This window comes from Tachypleus tridentatus, chromosome 3 (assembly GCF_004210375.1).
Source record: "Tachypleus tridentatus isolate NWPU-2018 chromosome 3, ASM421037v1, whole genome shotgun sequence".
NCBI lineage: Eukaryota > Metazoa > Arthropoda > Merostomata > Xiphosura > Limulidae > Tachypleus > Tachypleus tridentatus.
The window spans coordinates 46462850-46482482 of record NC_134827.1 but is presented as its reverse complement, the minus strand read 5'-3'; the positions used below and the strand labels follow the sequence as shown (position 1 = coordinate 46482482).

Below are 19633 nucleotides of genomic sequence, written 5' to 3'. Positions count from 1 at the left end.
TTGTACTGTTTGATACTCGTACACATGTAGAATATCATAGATAGTCAACTTGTACTGTTTGATACTGTACACATGTAGAATACCATAGATAGTCAACTTGTACTGTTTGATACTGTACACATGTAGAATATCATAGATAGTCAACTTGTACTGTTTGATACTGTACACATGTAGAATATCCATAGATAGTCAACTTGTACTGTTTGATACTGTACACATGTAGAATATCATAGATAGTCAACTTGTACTGTTTGATACTGTACACATGTAGAATATCAGTGATAGTCAACTTGTACTGTTTGATACTGTATGTACATGTAGAATACCATAGATAGTCAACTTGTACTGTTTGATACTGTACACATGTAGAATATCATAGATAGTCAACTTGTACTGTTTGATACTGTACACATGTAGAATATCAGTGATAGTCAACTTGTACCGTTTGATACTGTACACATGTAGAATATCATAGATAGTCAACTTGTACTGTTTGATACTGTACAATATGTAGAATATCATAGATAGTCAACTTGTACTGTTTGATACTGTACACATGTAGAATCATCATAGATAGTCAACTTGTACTGTTTGATACTGTACATATGTAGAATATCATGATAGTCAACTTGTACTGTTTGATACTGCACATATGTAGAATATCATAGATAGTCAACTTGTACCTGTTTGATACTGTACACATGTAGAATATCATAGATAGTCAACTTGTACTGTTTGATACTGTACAATATGTAGAATATCATAGATAGTCAACTTGTACTGTTTGATACTGTACACATGTAGAATATCATAGATAGTCAACTTGTACTGTTTGATACTGTACACATGTAGAATATCATAGATAGTCAACTTGTACTGTTTGATACTGTACAATATGTAGAATATCAATAGAATAGTCAACTTGTAATTGTTTGATACAGTACACATGTAGAATGTACCATAGATAGTCAACTTGAAATGTACTCGTTTGATACTTTACAACATGTAGAATATCATAGATAGTCAACTTGTACTGTTTGATACTGTACACATGTAGAATATCATAGATAGTCAACTTGTACTGTTTTGATACTGTACACATGTAGAATATCATAGATAGTCAACTTGTACTGTTTGATACTGTACACATGTAGAATATCATAGATAGTCAACTTGTACTGTTTGATACTGTACACATGTAGAATACCATAGATAGTCAACTTGTACTGTTTGATACTGTACACATGTAGAATATCATAGATAGTCAACTTGTACTGTTTGATACTGTACACATGTAGAATATCATAGATAGTCAACTTGTACTGTTTGATACTGTACAACATGTAGAATATCATAGATAGTCAACTTGTACTGTTTTGATACTGTACACATGTAGAATATCATAGATAGTCAACTTGTACTGTTTGATACTGTACACATGTAGAATATCAGTGATAGTCAACTTGTACTGTTTGGATACTGTACACATGTAGAATACCATAGATAGTCAACTTGTACTGTTTGATACTGTACACATGAAGAATATCATAGATAGTCAACTTGTACTGTTTGATACTGTACACATGTAGAATATCATAGATAGTCAACTTGTACTGTTTGATACTGTACACATGTAGAATATCATAGATAGTCAACTTGTACTGTTTGATACTGTACACATGTAGAATATCATAGATAGTCAACTTGTACTGTTTGATACTGTACACATGTAGAATATCAGTAGATAGTCAACTTGTACTGTTTGATACTGTACACATGTTGAATATCATCAGATAGTCAACTTGTACTGTTTGATACTGTACACATGCAGAATAATATCATAGATAGTCAACTTGTACCTGTTTGATACTGTACACATGTAGAATATCATAGATAGTCAACTTGTACTGTTTGATACTGTACACATGTAGAATATCATAGATAGTCAACTTGTACTGTTTGATACTGTACACATGTAGAATATCATAGATAGTCAACTTGTACTGTTTGATACTGTACACATGTAGAATACCATAGATAGTCAACTTGTACTGTTTGATACTGTACACATGTAGAATATCATAGATAGTCAACTTGTACCGTTTGATACTGTACATGTAGAGAATATCATAGATAGTCAACTTGTACTGTTTGATACTGTACAACATGGTAGAATATCATAGATAGTCAACTTGTACTGTTTGATACTGTACACATGTGTAGAATATCATAGATAGTCAACTTGTACTGTTTGATACTGTACACATGTAGAATATCATAGATAGTCAACTTGTACTGTTTGATACCAGTACACATGTAGAATACCATAGATAGTCAACTTGTACTTGTTTGATACTGTACACATGTAGAATATCATAGATAGTCAACTTGTACTGTTTGATACTGTACATATGTAGAATATCATAGATAGTCAACTTGTAACTGTTTGATACTGTACACATGTAGAATATCATAGATAGTCAACTTGTACTGTTTGATACTGTACACATGTAGAATATCATAGATAGTCAACTTGTACTGTTTGATACTGTACACATGTAGAATATCATAGATAGTCAACTTGTACTGTTTGATACTGTACACATGTAGAAATGTACCATAGATAGTCAACTTGTACACCGTTTGATACTGTACACATGTAGAATATCATAATATAGTCAACTCTGTACTGTTTGATACTGATATACATGTAGAATATCATAGATAGTCAACTTGTACTGTTTGATACTGTACACATGTAGAATATCATAAATAGTCAACTTGTACTGTTTGATACTGTACACATGCCGAATATCATAGATAGTCAACTTGTACTGTTTGATACTGTACACATGTAGAATATCATAAATAGTCAACTTGTCACTAGTTTTGATACTGTACACATGTAGAATATCATAGATAGTCAACTTGTACTGTTTGATACTGTACACATGTTGAATATCATAGATAGTCAACTTGTACTGTTTGATACTGTACACATGGAGAATACCATAGATAGTCAACTTGTACTGTTTTGATACTGTACACATGTAGAATATCATAGATAGTCAACTTGTACCGTTTGATACTGTACACATGTAGAATATCATAGATAAGTCAACTTGTACTGTTTGATATTGTACACATGTAGAATATCATATGATAGTCAACTTGTAACTCTTGATACTGTACATGTAGAATATCATCGTGATAAGTCAACTTGTACTGTTTGATACTGTATGACATGTGTAGAATACCATAAATAGTCAACTTGTACTGTTTGATACTGTACACATGTAGAATACCATAGATAGTCAACTTGTACTGCTTTGATACTGCGTACACATGTAGAATATCATAGATAGTCAACTGTACTGTTTGATACCTGTACACATGTAGAATATCATAGATAGTCAACTTGTACTGTTTGATACTATACACATGTAGAATATCATAGATAGTCAACTTGTAAACTGTTTTGATACTGCAATACACATGTAATAATCATAGTGATAGTCAACTTGTACTGTTTGATACTGTACACATGTTGAATATCATGTGATAGTCAACTTGTACCGTTTGAGTACTGATACAATGTAGAATATCATAGATAGTCAACTTGTACTGTTTGATACTGTACACATGTAGAATATCATAGATAGTCAACTTGTACTGCTTTGATACTGTCAGTACATACGTAGAATATCACAGATAGTCAACTTGTACTGTTTGATACTGTACACATGTAGAATATTAGATAGTCAACTTGTACTGTTTGATACTGGTACACATGTAGAATATCATGTAGTCAACTTGTACTGTTTGATACTGTACATACATGTGAATATCATAGATAGTCAACTTGTACTGTTTTGATACTGTACAATATAGAGAATACCATAGATAGTCAACTTGTACTTGTTTGATACTGTACACATGAAGAATATCATAGATAGTCATATGTCTTTTGTACTGTTTGATATGTACACATGTAGAATATCATAGATAGTCAACTTGTACTGTTTGATACTGTACACATGTAGAATCATAGATAGTCAACTTGTACTGTTTGATACTGTACACATGTAGAATATCATAGATAGTCAACTTGTACTGTTTGATACTGTACACATGTAGAATATCATAGATAGTCAACTTGTACCGTTTGATACCGTATATATATAGAATATTAGATGTAGTCAACTTGTACTGTTTGATACTGTACACATGTAGAATATCATAGATAGTCAACTTGTACTGTTTGATACTGTACACATGTAGAATATCATAGATAGTCAACTTGTACTGTTTGATACTGTGACATCATGTAGTATCATCAGTGATAGTCAACTTGTACTGTTTGATACTGTACAATATGTAGAATATCATAGATAGTAACTTGTACTGTTTGATACGTAACATATGGTAGAATATCATAATAGTCAACTTGTACTGTTTTGATACTGTACAATATGTAGAATATCAGATAGTCAACTTGTACTGTTTGATACTGTACACAATGTGTGAATAATAGTGATAGTCAACTTGTACTGCTTGATACTGTACACATGTAGAATATCATAGATAGTCAACTTGTACTGTTACTGTACGTGTACCACAGAATATCATAGATAGTCAACTTGTACTGTTTGATACTGTACACGTGCAGAATATCAGTGATAGTCAACTTGTACTGTTTGATACTGTACAATACGTAGAATACCAGCAAAATAGTCAACTCTGTACTGTTTGGATACTGTACATAATGTAGAATATCATAGATAGTCAACTTGTACTGTTTTGATACTGTACACATGTAGAATATCAGTGATAGTCAACTTGTACTGTTTGATACTGTAATAACATGTAGAATATCAATATAAATAGTCGGTCTTGTACTGTTTGATACTGTACCATGTATGTTGAATATCGTAGATAGTCAACTGTACTGTTTGATACCGTGTCACTACAGTAGAATAACATAGATGGAAGTTAACTCACTGTTTGATACCTGTACAATATGCAGAATATCATAGATAACATATTGTAATGTTTGATACCACAATACGTAGAATAACATAGATAGTCAATCTTGTACCGTTTGATACTGTACACATGTAGAATATCATAGATAGTCAACACTGTACTGTTTGGATAATTTGTACAATCACGTAGAATATCAGTCAAAATCGTCTTGCACTGTTTGATAATGTACACATACGTAGAATAAATCATATAGTCAACTTGTACTGTTTGATACCGTACAATACGAATACCACATAAATAGTCAACTTGTACTGTTTTGATACTGTACACATGTACAATATCATAGATAGTCATACTTGTACTGTTTGATACTGTAATAATACGTAAGAATATCATAGATAGTCAACTTGTACTGTTTGATACCGTACAATACATGTAGAATATCATAGATAGTCAACTGTACTGTTTTGATACTGTACACATGTAGAACATGTACCATAGATAGTCAACTTGTACTGTTTGATACTGTACATACATGTAGAATGAAATATAGATAGTCAACTTGTGTCTGTTTTGATACTGTACACATGTAGAATATCATAGATAGTCAACTTGTACTGTTTGATACCGTACACATGTAGAATATCATAGTAGTCTTGTACTGTTTGATACCGTAATATGAAGAATATACAGATAGTCATCTTGCAATTGTTTGATACTGTACACATGTAGTAAATACCATAGATAGTCAACTTGTACCTGTTTGATACTGTACACATGTAGAATATCATAGATAGTCAACTTGTACTGTTTGATACTGCACATGTACGTGTCAATATCATGATAGTCAACTTGTACCTGTTTTGATACTGTACACATGTAGAATATCATAGATAGTCAACTTGTACTGTTTGATACTGTACATGTAGAATAGTCATCATAGATAACTTTGTACTGTTTGATACTGTACACATGTAGAATATCATAGATAGTCAACTTGTACTGTTTGATACTGCACATGCAGAATATCATAGATAGTCAATCTTGTACTGTTTGATGGTTTGCCACATGTAGAATATCATAGACAGTCACTTCCATACCGTTTGATACTATATGTTACACAAAATACTGATAGTCAACTCTGGTACTGTAAACTCTTGATACCGCGTCAACTTGTACTGTTTGATACTGTACACATACTGCGCTGAATATCATAGATTAAGTCAATTTGTACTGTTGATACTGTACTATGTAGAATATCATAGATAGTCAACTTGTACTGTTTGATACTGTACAATACTGTAGAATATCATAGTATAGTCAACTTGTACTGTTTTGATACTATATACATGTAGAATATCAAGATGATAGTCAACTTGTATTGTTTGATACCGTACTACGTAGAATATCATGATAGTCAACTTGTACTGTTTGATACTGCACACATGTAGAATATCATAGATAGTCAACTTGTACTGTTTGATACTGCACATGTAGTCAGATAGTCAACTTCACTACGTTTGAAACTGTACACATGTAGAATATCATGTGATAGTCAACTCTACTGTTACCTGTACATACGTAGAGATATCATAGATGTAATATCTTGTAACTTGACCGGATACTGTATACACAGTTAGTATCATAGATAGTCAACTTGTACTGTTTGATACTGTACACATGTAGAATATCATAGATAGTCAACTTGTACTGTTTGATACTGTACACATGTAGAATATCATAGATAGTCAACTTGTACTGTTTGATACTGTACACATGTAGAATACCATGAGATAGTCAACTTGTACTGTTTGATACTGTACACACGTAGAATATCATAGATAGTCAACTTGTACTGTTTGATACAGTACACATGTAGCAATTCATAGAGTCAACTTGTACTGTTTGATACTGTACACATGTAGAATACCATAAATAGTCAACTTGTACCGTTTGATACTGTACAATGTAGAATATCATAGATAGTTTCAACTTGTACTGTTTGATACTGTACATTATAATGTAAGAATATCACAATATAGTCAACTTGTACTGTTTGATACTGTACAATATGTAGAATATCATAGATAGTCAACTTGTACCTCAGTTTGATACTGTACACATGTAGAATATCATAGATAGTCAACTTGTACTGTTTGATACTGTACACATGCCAGGAATATCATAGATAGTCAACTTGTACTGTTTGATACTGTACACATATAGAATATCATAAATAGTCAACTTGTACTGTTTGATACTGTACATATGTAGAATATCATAGATAGTCAACTTGTACTGTTTGATACTGTATAACATGTAGAATATCATAGATAGTCAACTTGTACTGTTTGGTACACATGTAGAATATCAGTGATAGTCAACTTGTACTGTTTGATACTGTACACATGTAGAATATCATAGATAGTCAACTTGTACCGTTTGATACTGTACACATGAAGAATATCATAGATAGTCAACTTGTACTGTTTGATACTGTACATACACATGTAGAATATCATAGATAGTCAACATGTACTGTTTGATACTGTACACATAGTATCGAATCATGTGATAGTCAACTTGTACCTGTTTGATACTGCGCACACGTAGAATATCATAGTGATCAACTTGTACTGTTTGATACTGTACACATGTAGATATCATACTGGAATAGATCAACTTGTACTGTTTGATACCGTACACACATGTTGAATATCATAGATGTCAACTTCTCACTAGCTTGATACTGTACACATACAGAGAATATCATAGATAGTCAACTTGTACTGTTTGATACTGTACAACATGTAGAATATCATGATAGTCAGTTTGTACTGTTTTGATACTGTACATAACATAGAATATCATAGATAGTCAACTTGTACTGTTTGATACTGTACACATGTAATATCATAGATAGTCAACTTGTACTGTTTGATACTGTACATGTAGAATATCAGTGATAGTCAACTTGTGTAATTGTTTGATACTGTACATGTAGAATATCATAAATAGTCAACTTGTACCGTTTGATACCGTGTACAACATGTAGAATATCATAGATAGTCAACTTGTACTGTTTGATACTGCAATACACATGTAGAATATCATAAGTCAACTAGTCAATTGCATAATACTTGTACTGTTTGATACTGTACACATACGTAGTGAATATATAGATAAATCTGTCAACTTGTACCTGACACTTTGATACCGCCAGTGTACACACATGTAGAATATCATAGATAACGTCAACTTGTACTGTTTGATACTGTACATATAGTAGAATATCATAGATACTGCCGAGTCAACTTGTACTGTTTGATACCGTACACATGTAGAATATCATAAACCTAGTCAAACAATGTATACTTGTACTGTTTGATACCGTACAATACATGAAGAATATCATAGATAGTCAACTTGTACTGTTTGATACTGTACACATACGTAGAATATACATGATAGTCATACTGCTTGATACTTGTACTGCCTTGACACAAGAATACGATACGTACGTATATCAGCCTGATAGTCAACTTTACCGCGTACTGTTTGATACTGTACACATGTAAAATATCATATATAGTCAACTTGTATTGTTTGATACTGTTTTAGTACACATGTAGAATATCATAAAGTCGTATTCAGTCACCGTTGTACTGTTTGATACTGTACACATGTGTCAGCCTGCGTTCAATATCATAGATAGTCAACTTGTACTGTTTGATACTGTACAACATGTTGAATATCATAGATAGTCAACTTGTACTGTTTGATACTGTACACATAGAGAATATATAGATAGTCAACTTGTACTGTTTGATACTGTACACATGTAGAATATCATAGATAGTCAACTTGTACCGCCTGTTTGATAAATGTACTGTAGTACGTAGAATAATACATTACAATAGTCAAGCTTGTACTGTTTGATACTGTACTGCTATATAGAATATCATAGATAGTCAACTTGTACTGTTTGATACTGCACAATACACATGTCAGAATATCATAGATAGTCATGTCTTGTACTGTTTGATACTGCACACATGTAGAATATCATACTGATAGTCAACTTGTACTGTTTGATACTGTACGCTAATAGTCATGTAGAATAATACATGTGAATAGTCAACTTGTACTGTTTGATACTGTACACATGTAGAATATCATAAATAGTCAACTTGTACTGTTTGATACCTGCACACATGTAGAGAATATCATAGATAGTCAACTTGTACTGTTTGATACCGTACACATAGTAGATACAGTCACAGATATAGTCAACTTGTACTGTTTGATACTGCAACACATGAAGCAGAATATCATAGATAACTCAACTTGTACTGTTTGATACTGTCACATACGTAGAATATCACAGATAAGTCAACTTGTAAATGTTTGATACTGTACAACATGTAGAATATCATAGTGATAGTCAACTTGTACTGTTTGATACTGTACACATGTACTGAATATCAGCCAATATAGTCAACTTGTACTGTTTGATACTGTACAATACGTAGAATATCATAGATAGTCAACTTGTACTGTTTGATACTGTACACATGTAGAATATCATAGATAGTCAACTTGTACTGTTTGATACTGTACACATGTAGAATATCATAGATAGTCAACTTGTACTGTTTGATACTGTATATATATAGAATATCATAGATAGTCAACTTGTACTGTTTGACTATCTATGATATTCAACATGTGTACAGTATCAAACAGTACAAGTTGACTATCACTGATATTCTACATGTGTACAGTATCAAACAGTACAAGTTGACTATCACTGATATTCTACATGTGTACAGTATCAAACAGTACAAGTTGACTATCTATGATATTCTACATGTGTACAATGTCAAACAGTACAAGTTGACTATCTATGATATTCTACATGTGTACAGTATCAAACAGTACAAGTTGACTATTTATGGTATTCTACATGTCTACAGTATCAAACAGTACAAGTTGACTATCACTGATATTCTACATGTGTACAGTATCAAACAGTACAAGTTGAATATCTATGGAATTATACATGAGTACAGTATCAAACAGTACAAGTTGACTATCTATGATATTCTACATGTGTACAGTATCAAACAGTACAAGATGACTATCACTGATATTCTACATGTGTACAGTATCAAACAGTACAAGTTGACTATCTATGATATTCTACATGTGTACAGTATGAAACAGTACAAGTTGACTATCTATGATATTCTACATGTGTACAGTATCAAACAGTACAAGTTGACTATGTATGATATTCTACATGTCTACAGTATCAAACAGTACAAGTTGACTATCACTGATATTCTACATGTGTACAGTATGAAACAGTAGAAGTTGACTATCTATGATATTCTTCATGTGTACAGTATCAAACAGTACAAGTTGACTATCTATTATATTCTACATGTGTACAGTATCAAACAGTACAAGTTGACTATCTATGATATTCTACATGTGTACAGTATCAAACAGTACAAGTTGACTATCTATGATATTCTACATGTGTACAGTATGAAACAGTACAAGTTGGCTATGTATGATATTCTACATGTGTACAGTATCAAACAGTACAAGTTGACTATTTATGGTATTCTACATGTGTACTGTATTAAACAGTACAAGTTGACTATCTATGATATTCAGCATGTGTACAGTATCAAACAGTACAAGTTGACTATTTATGGTATTCTATATGTGAACTGTATCAAACAGTACAAGTTGACTATCTATGATATTCTACATGTGTACAGTATCAAACAGTACAAGTTGACTATCTATGATATTCTACATGTGTACAGTATCAAACAGTACAAGTTAACTATCTATGATATTCTACATGTGTACAGTATGAAACAGTACAAGTTGGCTATGTATGATATTCTACATGTGTACAGTATCAAACAGTTCAAGTTGACTATCTATGATATTCTACATGTGTACAGTATCAAACAGTACAAGTTGACTATCTATGATATTCAACATGTGTACAGTATCAAACAGTACAAGTTGACTATTTATTGTATTCTACATGTGTACTGTATCAAACAGTACAAGTTGACTATCTATGATATTCTTCATGTGTACAGTATCAAACAGTACAAGTTGACTATCTATGGTATAATACATGTGTACAGTATCAAACAGTACAAGTTGACTATCTATGGTATAATACATGTGTACAGTATCAAACAGTACAAGTTGACTATCTATGATATTCTACATGTGTACAGTATCAAACAGTACAAGTTGACTATCTATGATATTCTACATGTGTACAGTATCAAACAGTACAAGTTGACTATCTATGATATTCTACATGTGTACAGTATCAAACAGTACAAGTTGGCTATGTATGATATTCTACATGTGTACAGTATCAAACAGTACAAGTTGACTACTTATGGTATTCTACATGTGTACTGTATTAAACAGTACAAGTTGACTATCTATGATATTCAACATGTGTACAGTATCAAACAGTACAAGTTGACTATTTATGGTATTCTATATGTGTACTGTATCAAACAGTACAAGTTGACTATCTATGATATTCTACATGTGTACAGTATCAAACAGTACATGTTGACTATCTATGATATTCTACATGTGTACAGTATCAAACAGTACAAGTTGACTATCTATGATATTCTACATGTGTACAGTATCAAACAGCACAAGTTGACTATCTATTATATTCTACATGTGTACAGTATGAAACAGTACAAGTTGGCTATGTATGATATTCTACATGTGTACAGTATCAAACAGTACAAGTTGACTATCTATGATATTCTACATGTGTACAGTATCAAACAGTACAAGTTGACTATTTATGATATTCTACATGTGTACAGTATCAAACAGTACAAGTTGACTATCTATGATATTCTACATGTGTACAGTATCAAACAGCACAAGTTGACTATCTATGATATTCTACATGTGTACAGTATCAAACAGTACAAGTTGACTATCTATGATATTCTACATGTGTGCAGTATGAAACAGTACAAGTTGACTATCTATGATATTCTACATGTGTACAGTATCAAACAGTACAAGTTGACTATCTATGATATTCTACATGTGTACAGTATCAAACAGTACAAGTTGACTATCACTGATATTCTACATGTGTACAGTATGAAACAGTACAAGTTGACTATCTATGATATTCTTCATGTGTACAGTATCAAACAGTACAAGTTGACTATCTATGATATTCTTCATGTGTACAGTATCAAACAGTACAAGTTGACTATCTATGGTATAATACATGTGTACAGTATCAAACAGTACAAGTTTACTATCTATGATATTCTACATGTGTACAGTATCAAACAGTACAAGTTGACTATCTATGATATTCTACATGTGTACAGTAGCAAACAGTACAAGTTGACTATCTATGATATTCTACATGTGTACAGTATGAAACAGTACAAGTTGACTATCTATGATATTCTACATGTGTACAGTATGAAACAGTACAAGTTGGCTATGTATGATATTCTACATGTGTACAGTATCAAACAGTACAAGTTGACTATTTATGGTATTCTACATATGTACTGTATTAAACAGTACAAGTTGACTATCTATGATATTCAGCATGTGTACAGTATCAAACAGTACAAGTTGACTATTTATGGTATTCTATATGTGAACTGTATCAAACAGTACAAGTTGACTATTTATGGTATTCTATATGTGTACTGTATCAAACAGTACAAGTTGACTATCTATGATATTCTACATGTGTACAGTATCAAACAGTACATGTTGACTATCTATGATATTCTACATGTGTACAGTATCAAACAGTACAAGTTGACTATCTATGATATTCTACATGTGTACAGTATCAAACAGTACAAGTTGACTATCTATTATATTCTACATGTGTACAGTATGAAACAGTACAAGTTGGCTATGTATGATATTCTACATGTGTACAGTATCAAACAGTACAAGTTGACTATCTATGATATTCTACATGTGTACAGTATCAAACAGTACAAGTTGACTATCTATGATATTCAATATGTGTACAGTATCAAACAGTACAAGTTGACTATTTATGGTATTCTACATGTGTACTGTATCAAACAGTACAAGTTGACTATCTATGATATTCTACATGTGTACAATATCAAACAGTACAAGTTGACTATCTATGATATTCTACATGTGTACAGTATCAAGCAGTACACGATGACTATCTATGATATTCTTCATGTGTACAGTATCAAACAGTACAAGTTGACTATCTATGATATTCTACATGTGTGCAGTATGAAACAGTACAAGTTGACTATCTATGATATTCTACATGTGTACAGTATCAAACAGTACAAGTTGACTATCTATGATATTCTACATGTGTACAGTATCAAACAGTACAAGTTGACTATCACTGATATTCTTACATGTGTACAGTATGAAACAGTACAAGTTGACTATCTATGATATTCTTCATGTGTACAGTATCAAACAGTACAAGTTGACTATCTATGATATTCTTCATGTGTACAGTATCAAACAGTACAAGTTGACTATCTATGGTATAATACATGTGTACAGTATCAAACAGTACAAGTTTACTATCTATGATATTCTACATGTGTACAGTATCAAACAGTACAAGTTGACTATCTATGATATTCTACATGTGTACAGTAGCAAACAGTACAAGTTGACTATCTATGATATTCTACATGTGTACAGTATCAAACAGTACAAGTTGGCTATGTATGATATTCTACATGTGTACAGTATCAAACAGTACAAGTTGACTACTTATGGTATTCTACATGTGTACTGTATTAAACAGTACAAGTTGACTATCTATGATATTCAACATGTGTACAGTATCAAACAGTACAAGTTGACTATCTATGATATTCTACATGTGTACAGTATCAAACAGTACAAGTTGACTATCTATGATATTCTACATGTGTACAGTATCAAACAGTACAAGTTGACTATCTATGATATTCTACATGTGTACAGTATCAAACAGCACAAGTTGACTATCTATGATATTCTACATGTGTACTGTATCAAACAGTACAAGTTGACTATCTATGATATTCTACATGTGTACAGTATCAAACAGTACATGTTGACTATCTATGATATTCTACATGTGTACAGTATCAAACAGTACAAGTTGACTATCTATGATATTCTACATGTGTACAGTATCAAACAGCACAAGTTGACTATCTATTATATTCTACATGTGTACAGTATGAAACAGTACAAGTTGGCTATGTATGATATTCTACATGTGTACAGTATCAAACAGTACAAGTTGACTATCTATGATATTCTACATGTGTACAGTATCAAACAGTACAAGTTGACTATCTATGATATTCAATATGTGTACAGTATCAAACAGTACAAGTTGACTATTTATGGTATTCTACATGTGTACTGTATCAAACAGTACAAGTTGACTATCTATGATATTCTACATGTGTACAGTATCAAACAGTACAAGTTGACTATCTATGATATTCTACATGTGTACAGTATCAAGCAGTACACGATGACTATCTATGATATTCTTCATGTGTACAGTATCAAACAGTACAAGTTGACTATCTATGATATTCTACATGTGTGCAGTATGAAACAGTACAAGTTGACTATCTATGATATTCTACATGTGTACAGTATCAAACAGTACAAGTTGACTATCTATGATATTCTACATGTGTACAGTATCAAACAGTACAAGTTGACTATCACTGATATTCTACATGTGTACAGTATGAAACAGTACAAGTTGACTATCTATGATATTCTTCATGTGTACAGTATCAAACAGTACAAGTTGACTATCTATGATATTCTTCATGTGTACAGTATCAAATAGTACAAGTTGACTATCTATGGTATAATACATGTGTACAGTATCAAACAGTACAAGTTTACTATCTATGATATTCTACATGTGTACAGTATCAAACAGTACAAGTTGACTATCTATGATATTCTACATGTGTACAGTAGCAAACAGTACAAGTTGACTATCTATGATATTCTACATGTGTACAGTATCAAACAGTACAAGTTGGCTATGTATGATATTCTACATGTGTACAGTATCAAACAGTACAAGTTGACTACTTATGGTATTCTACATGTGTACTGTATTAAACAGTACAAGTTGACTATCTATGATATTCAACATGTGTACAGTATCAAACAGTACAAGTTGACTATCTATGATATTCTACATGTGTACAGTATCAAACAGTACAAGTTGACTATCTATGATATTCTACATGTGTACAGTATCAAACAGTACAAGTTGACTATCTATGATATTCTACATGTGTACAGTATCAAACAGCACAAGTTGACTATCTATGATATTCTACATGTGTACAGTATGAAACAGTACAAGTTGGCTATGTATGATATTCTACATGTGTACAGTATCAAACAGTACAAGTTGACTATCTATGATATTCTACATGTGTACAGTATCAAACAGTACAAGTTGACTATCTATGATATTCAACATGTGTACAGTATCAAACAGTACAAGTTGACTATTTATGGTATTCTACATGTGTACTGTATCAAACAGTACAAGTTGACTATCTATGATATTCTACATGTGTACAGTATCAAACAGTACAAGTTGACTATTTATGGTATTCTACATGTGTACAGTGTCAAACAGTACAAGTTGACTATCACTGATATTCTACATGTGTACAGTATCAAACAGTACAAGTTAACTATCTATGATATTCTACATGTGTACAGAATCAAACAGTACAAGTTGACTATCTATGATATTCTACATGTGTACAGTATCAAGCAGTACAAGATGACTATCTATGATATTCTTTATGTGTACAGTATCAAACAGTACAAGTTGACTATCTATGGTATTCTCTATGTGTACAGTATCAAACAGTACAAGTTGACTATCTATGATATTCAACATGTGTACAGTATCAAATAGTACAAGTTGACTATTTATGGTATTATACATGAGTACAGTATCAAACAGTACAAGTTGACTACCTATGATATTCTACATGTGTACTGTATCAAACAGTACAAGTTGACTATCACTGATTTTCTACATGTGTACAGTATCAAACAGTACAAGTTGACTATCACTGATATTCTACATGTGTACAGTATGAAACAGTACAAGTTGACTATGTATGATATTCTACATGTGTACAGTACGAAACAGTACAAGTTGACTATCACTGATATTCTACATGTGTACAGTATCAAACAGTACAAGTTGACTATCTATGATATTCTACATGTGTACAGTACGAAACAGTACAAGTTGACTATCTATGATATTCTACATGTGTACAGTACGAAACAGTACAAGTTGACTATCTATGATATTCTACATGTGTACAGTATCAAACAGTACAAGTTGACTATCTATGATATTCTACATGTGTACAGTATCAAACAGTACAAGTTGACTATGTATGATATTCTACATGTGTACAGTATCAAACAGTACAAGTTGACTATCTATGATATTCTACATGTGTACAGTATCAAACAGTACAAGTTGACTACCTATGATATTCTACATGTGTACAGTATCAAACAGTACAAGTTGACTATCTATGATATTCTACATGTGTACAGTATCAAACAGTACAAGTTGACTATCACTGATATTCTACATGTGTACAGTATCAAACAGTACAAGTTGACTATCTATGGTATACTACATGTGTACAGTATCAAACAGTACAAGTTGACTATCTATGATATTCTACATGTGTACAGTATGAAACAGTAAAAGTTGGCTATGTATGATATTCTACATGTGTACAGTATCAAACAGTACAAGTTGACTATCTATGATATTCTACATGTGTACAGTATCAAACAGTACAAGTTGACTATCTATGATATTCTACATGTGTACAGTATCAAACAGTACAAGTTGACTATTTATGGTATTCTACATGTGTACTGTATCAAACAGTACAAGTTGACTATCTATGATATTCTACATGTGTACAGTATCAAACAGTACAAGTTGACTATGTATGATATTCTACATGTGTACAGTATCAAACAGTACAAGTTGACTATCTATGATATTCTACATGTGTACAGTATCAAACAGTACAAGTTGACTACCTATGATATTCTACATGTGTACAGTATCAAACAGTACAAGTTGACTATCTATGATATTCTACATGTGTACAGTATCAAACAGTACAAGTTGACTATCACTGATATTCTACATGTGTACAGTATCAAACAGTACAAGTTGACTATCTATGGTATACTACATGTGTACAGTATCAAACAGTACAAGTTGACTATCTATGATATTCTACATGTGTACAGTATGAAACAGTAAAAGTTGGCTATGTATGATATTCTACATGTGTACAGTATCAAACAGTACAAGTTGACTATCTATGATATTCTACATGTGTACAGTATCAAACAGTACAAGTTGACTATCTATGATATTCTACATGTGTACAGTATCAAACAGTACAAGTTGACTATTTATGGTATTCTACATGTGTACTGTATCAAACAGTACAAGTTGACTATCTATGATATTCTACATGTGTACAATATCAAACAGTACAAGTTGACTATTTATGGTATTCTACATGTGTACAGTATCAAACAGTACAAGTTGTCTATCAATGATATTCTACATGTGTACAGTATGAAACAGTACAAGTTGACTATCTATGATATTCTACATGTTTGATACAGTACTCATGTAGAATATCATAGATAGTCAACTTGTACTGTTTGATACTGTACACATGTAGAATATCATAGATAGTCAACTTGTACTGTTTGATACTGTACACATGTAGAATATCATAGATAATCAACTTGTATTGTTTGATACTGTACACATGAAGAATATCATAGATAGTCAACTTGTACTGTTTGATACTGAATACATGTAGAATATCATAGAGAGTCAACTTGTACTGTTTGATACTGTACACATGTAAAATACCATAGATAGTGAACTTGTACTGTTTGATACTGTACACATATAGAATACCATAGATAGTGAACTTGTTCTGTTTGATACTGTACACATGTTGAATACCATAGATAGTGAACTTGTACTGTTTGATACTGTACATATGTAGAATTAGTTCTCTCAGCTTTACTTCCTTCATGGATGAGAGATACACCAGCTCTGTTACCTATAGAGATATTGTTCTATATCAGCTCTTTATATACCTGACGACGTATTGTTCTATATCAATTCTGTTACATATCTGACAATGTATTGCTCTATATCAGCCCTGTTATTTGAGGAGGTATGGTTATATATCAGCTCTTTATGTACCTGACAATGTATTACTCTATATCAGCTCTGTTACAAACCTGACAATGTATTGCTCTATATCAGCTCTGTTACCTACCTGACAATGTATTGCTCTATATCAGCTCTGTTACATACCTGACAATGTATTGCTCTATATCAGCTCTGTTACAAACCTGACACTGTATTGCTCTATATTAGCTCTGTTAAATACCTGATAATGTATTGCTCTGTATCAGCTCTGTTACATACCTGACAATGTCTTGCTCTATATCAGCTCTGTTACATTTCTGACAATGTATTGCTCTATATCAGCTCGGTTACATACCTGACAATGTATTGCTCTATATCAGCTCGGTTACATACCTGACACTGTATTGCTCTATATCAGCTCTGTTACAAACCTGACAATGTATTGCTCTGTATCAGCTATGTTACATATCTGACAATGTATTGCTCTATGTCAGCTCTGTTACAAACCTGACAATGTATTGCTTTATATCAGCTCTGTTACCTACCTGACAATGTATTGCTCTATATCAGCTCTGTTACAAACCTGACAATGTATTGGTCTATATCAGCTATGTTACAAACCTGACAATGTATTGCTCTGTATCAGCTATGTTACATATCTGACAATGTATTGCTCTATGTCAGCTCTGTTACAAACCTGACAATGTATTGCTTTATATCAGCTCTGTTACCTACCTGACAATGTATTGCTCTATATCAGCTCTGTTACAAACCTGACAATGTATTGGTCTATATCAGCTATGTTACAAACCTGACAATGTATTGCTCTATATCAGCTATGTTACAAACCTGACAATGTATTGCTCTATATCAGCTATGTTACAAACCTGACAATGTATTGCTCTATATCAGCTATGTTACATATCTGACAATATATTGTTCTATATCAGCTCTGTTACATTCCTGACGATGTATTGTTCTATATCAATTCTGTTACATACGTGACGAGGATATGATCTGTGTCAGCTCTGTTACATACCTGACGAGGTATTGTTCTGTATGAGCTCTGTTGTGTACTTGATGAGGTATTGTGTTTCTATATCAGCTATGTTACATACCTGAATAGGTAATGTTTCATACCTTGTATGTTACATACCTGACGAGGTATTGTTCATACTTTGTTTGTTACATACCTGACGAGGTATTGTTCCATACCTTGTCTGTTATATACCTGACGAGATATTGTTCCATACCTTGTCTGTTACATACCTGACGAGGTATTGTTTCATACCTTGT

General features: G+C 32.1%; 1 protein-coding gene across 1 annotated transcript in view; it reads right to left on the bottom strand.

The window, feature by feature from the left end:
• Positions 1-19633, bottom strand: part of LOC143245836 (G-protein coupled receptor GRL101-like) — a 72109-nt gene that overhangs the window by 42074 nt on the left and 10402 nt on the right. Inside the window, exon 8 of the mRNA XM_076492092.1 lies at positions 19377-19455. Within this exon, the coding sequence (XP_076348207.1) occupies positions 19377-19455 (79 nt within the window). The remainder of the gene's footprint in view (positions 1-19376; positions 19456-19633) is intronic.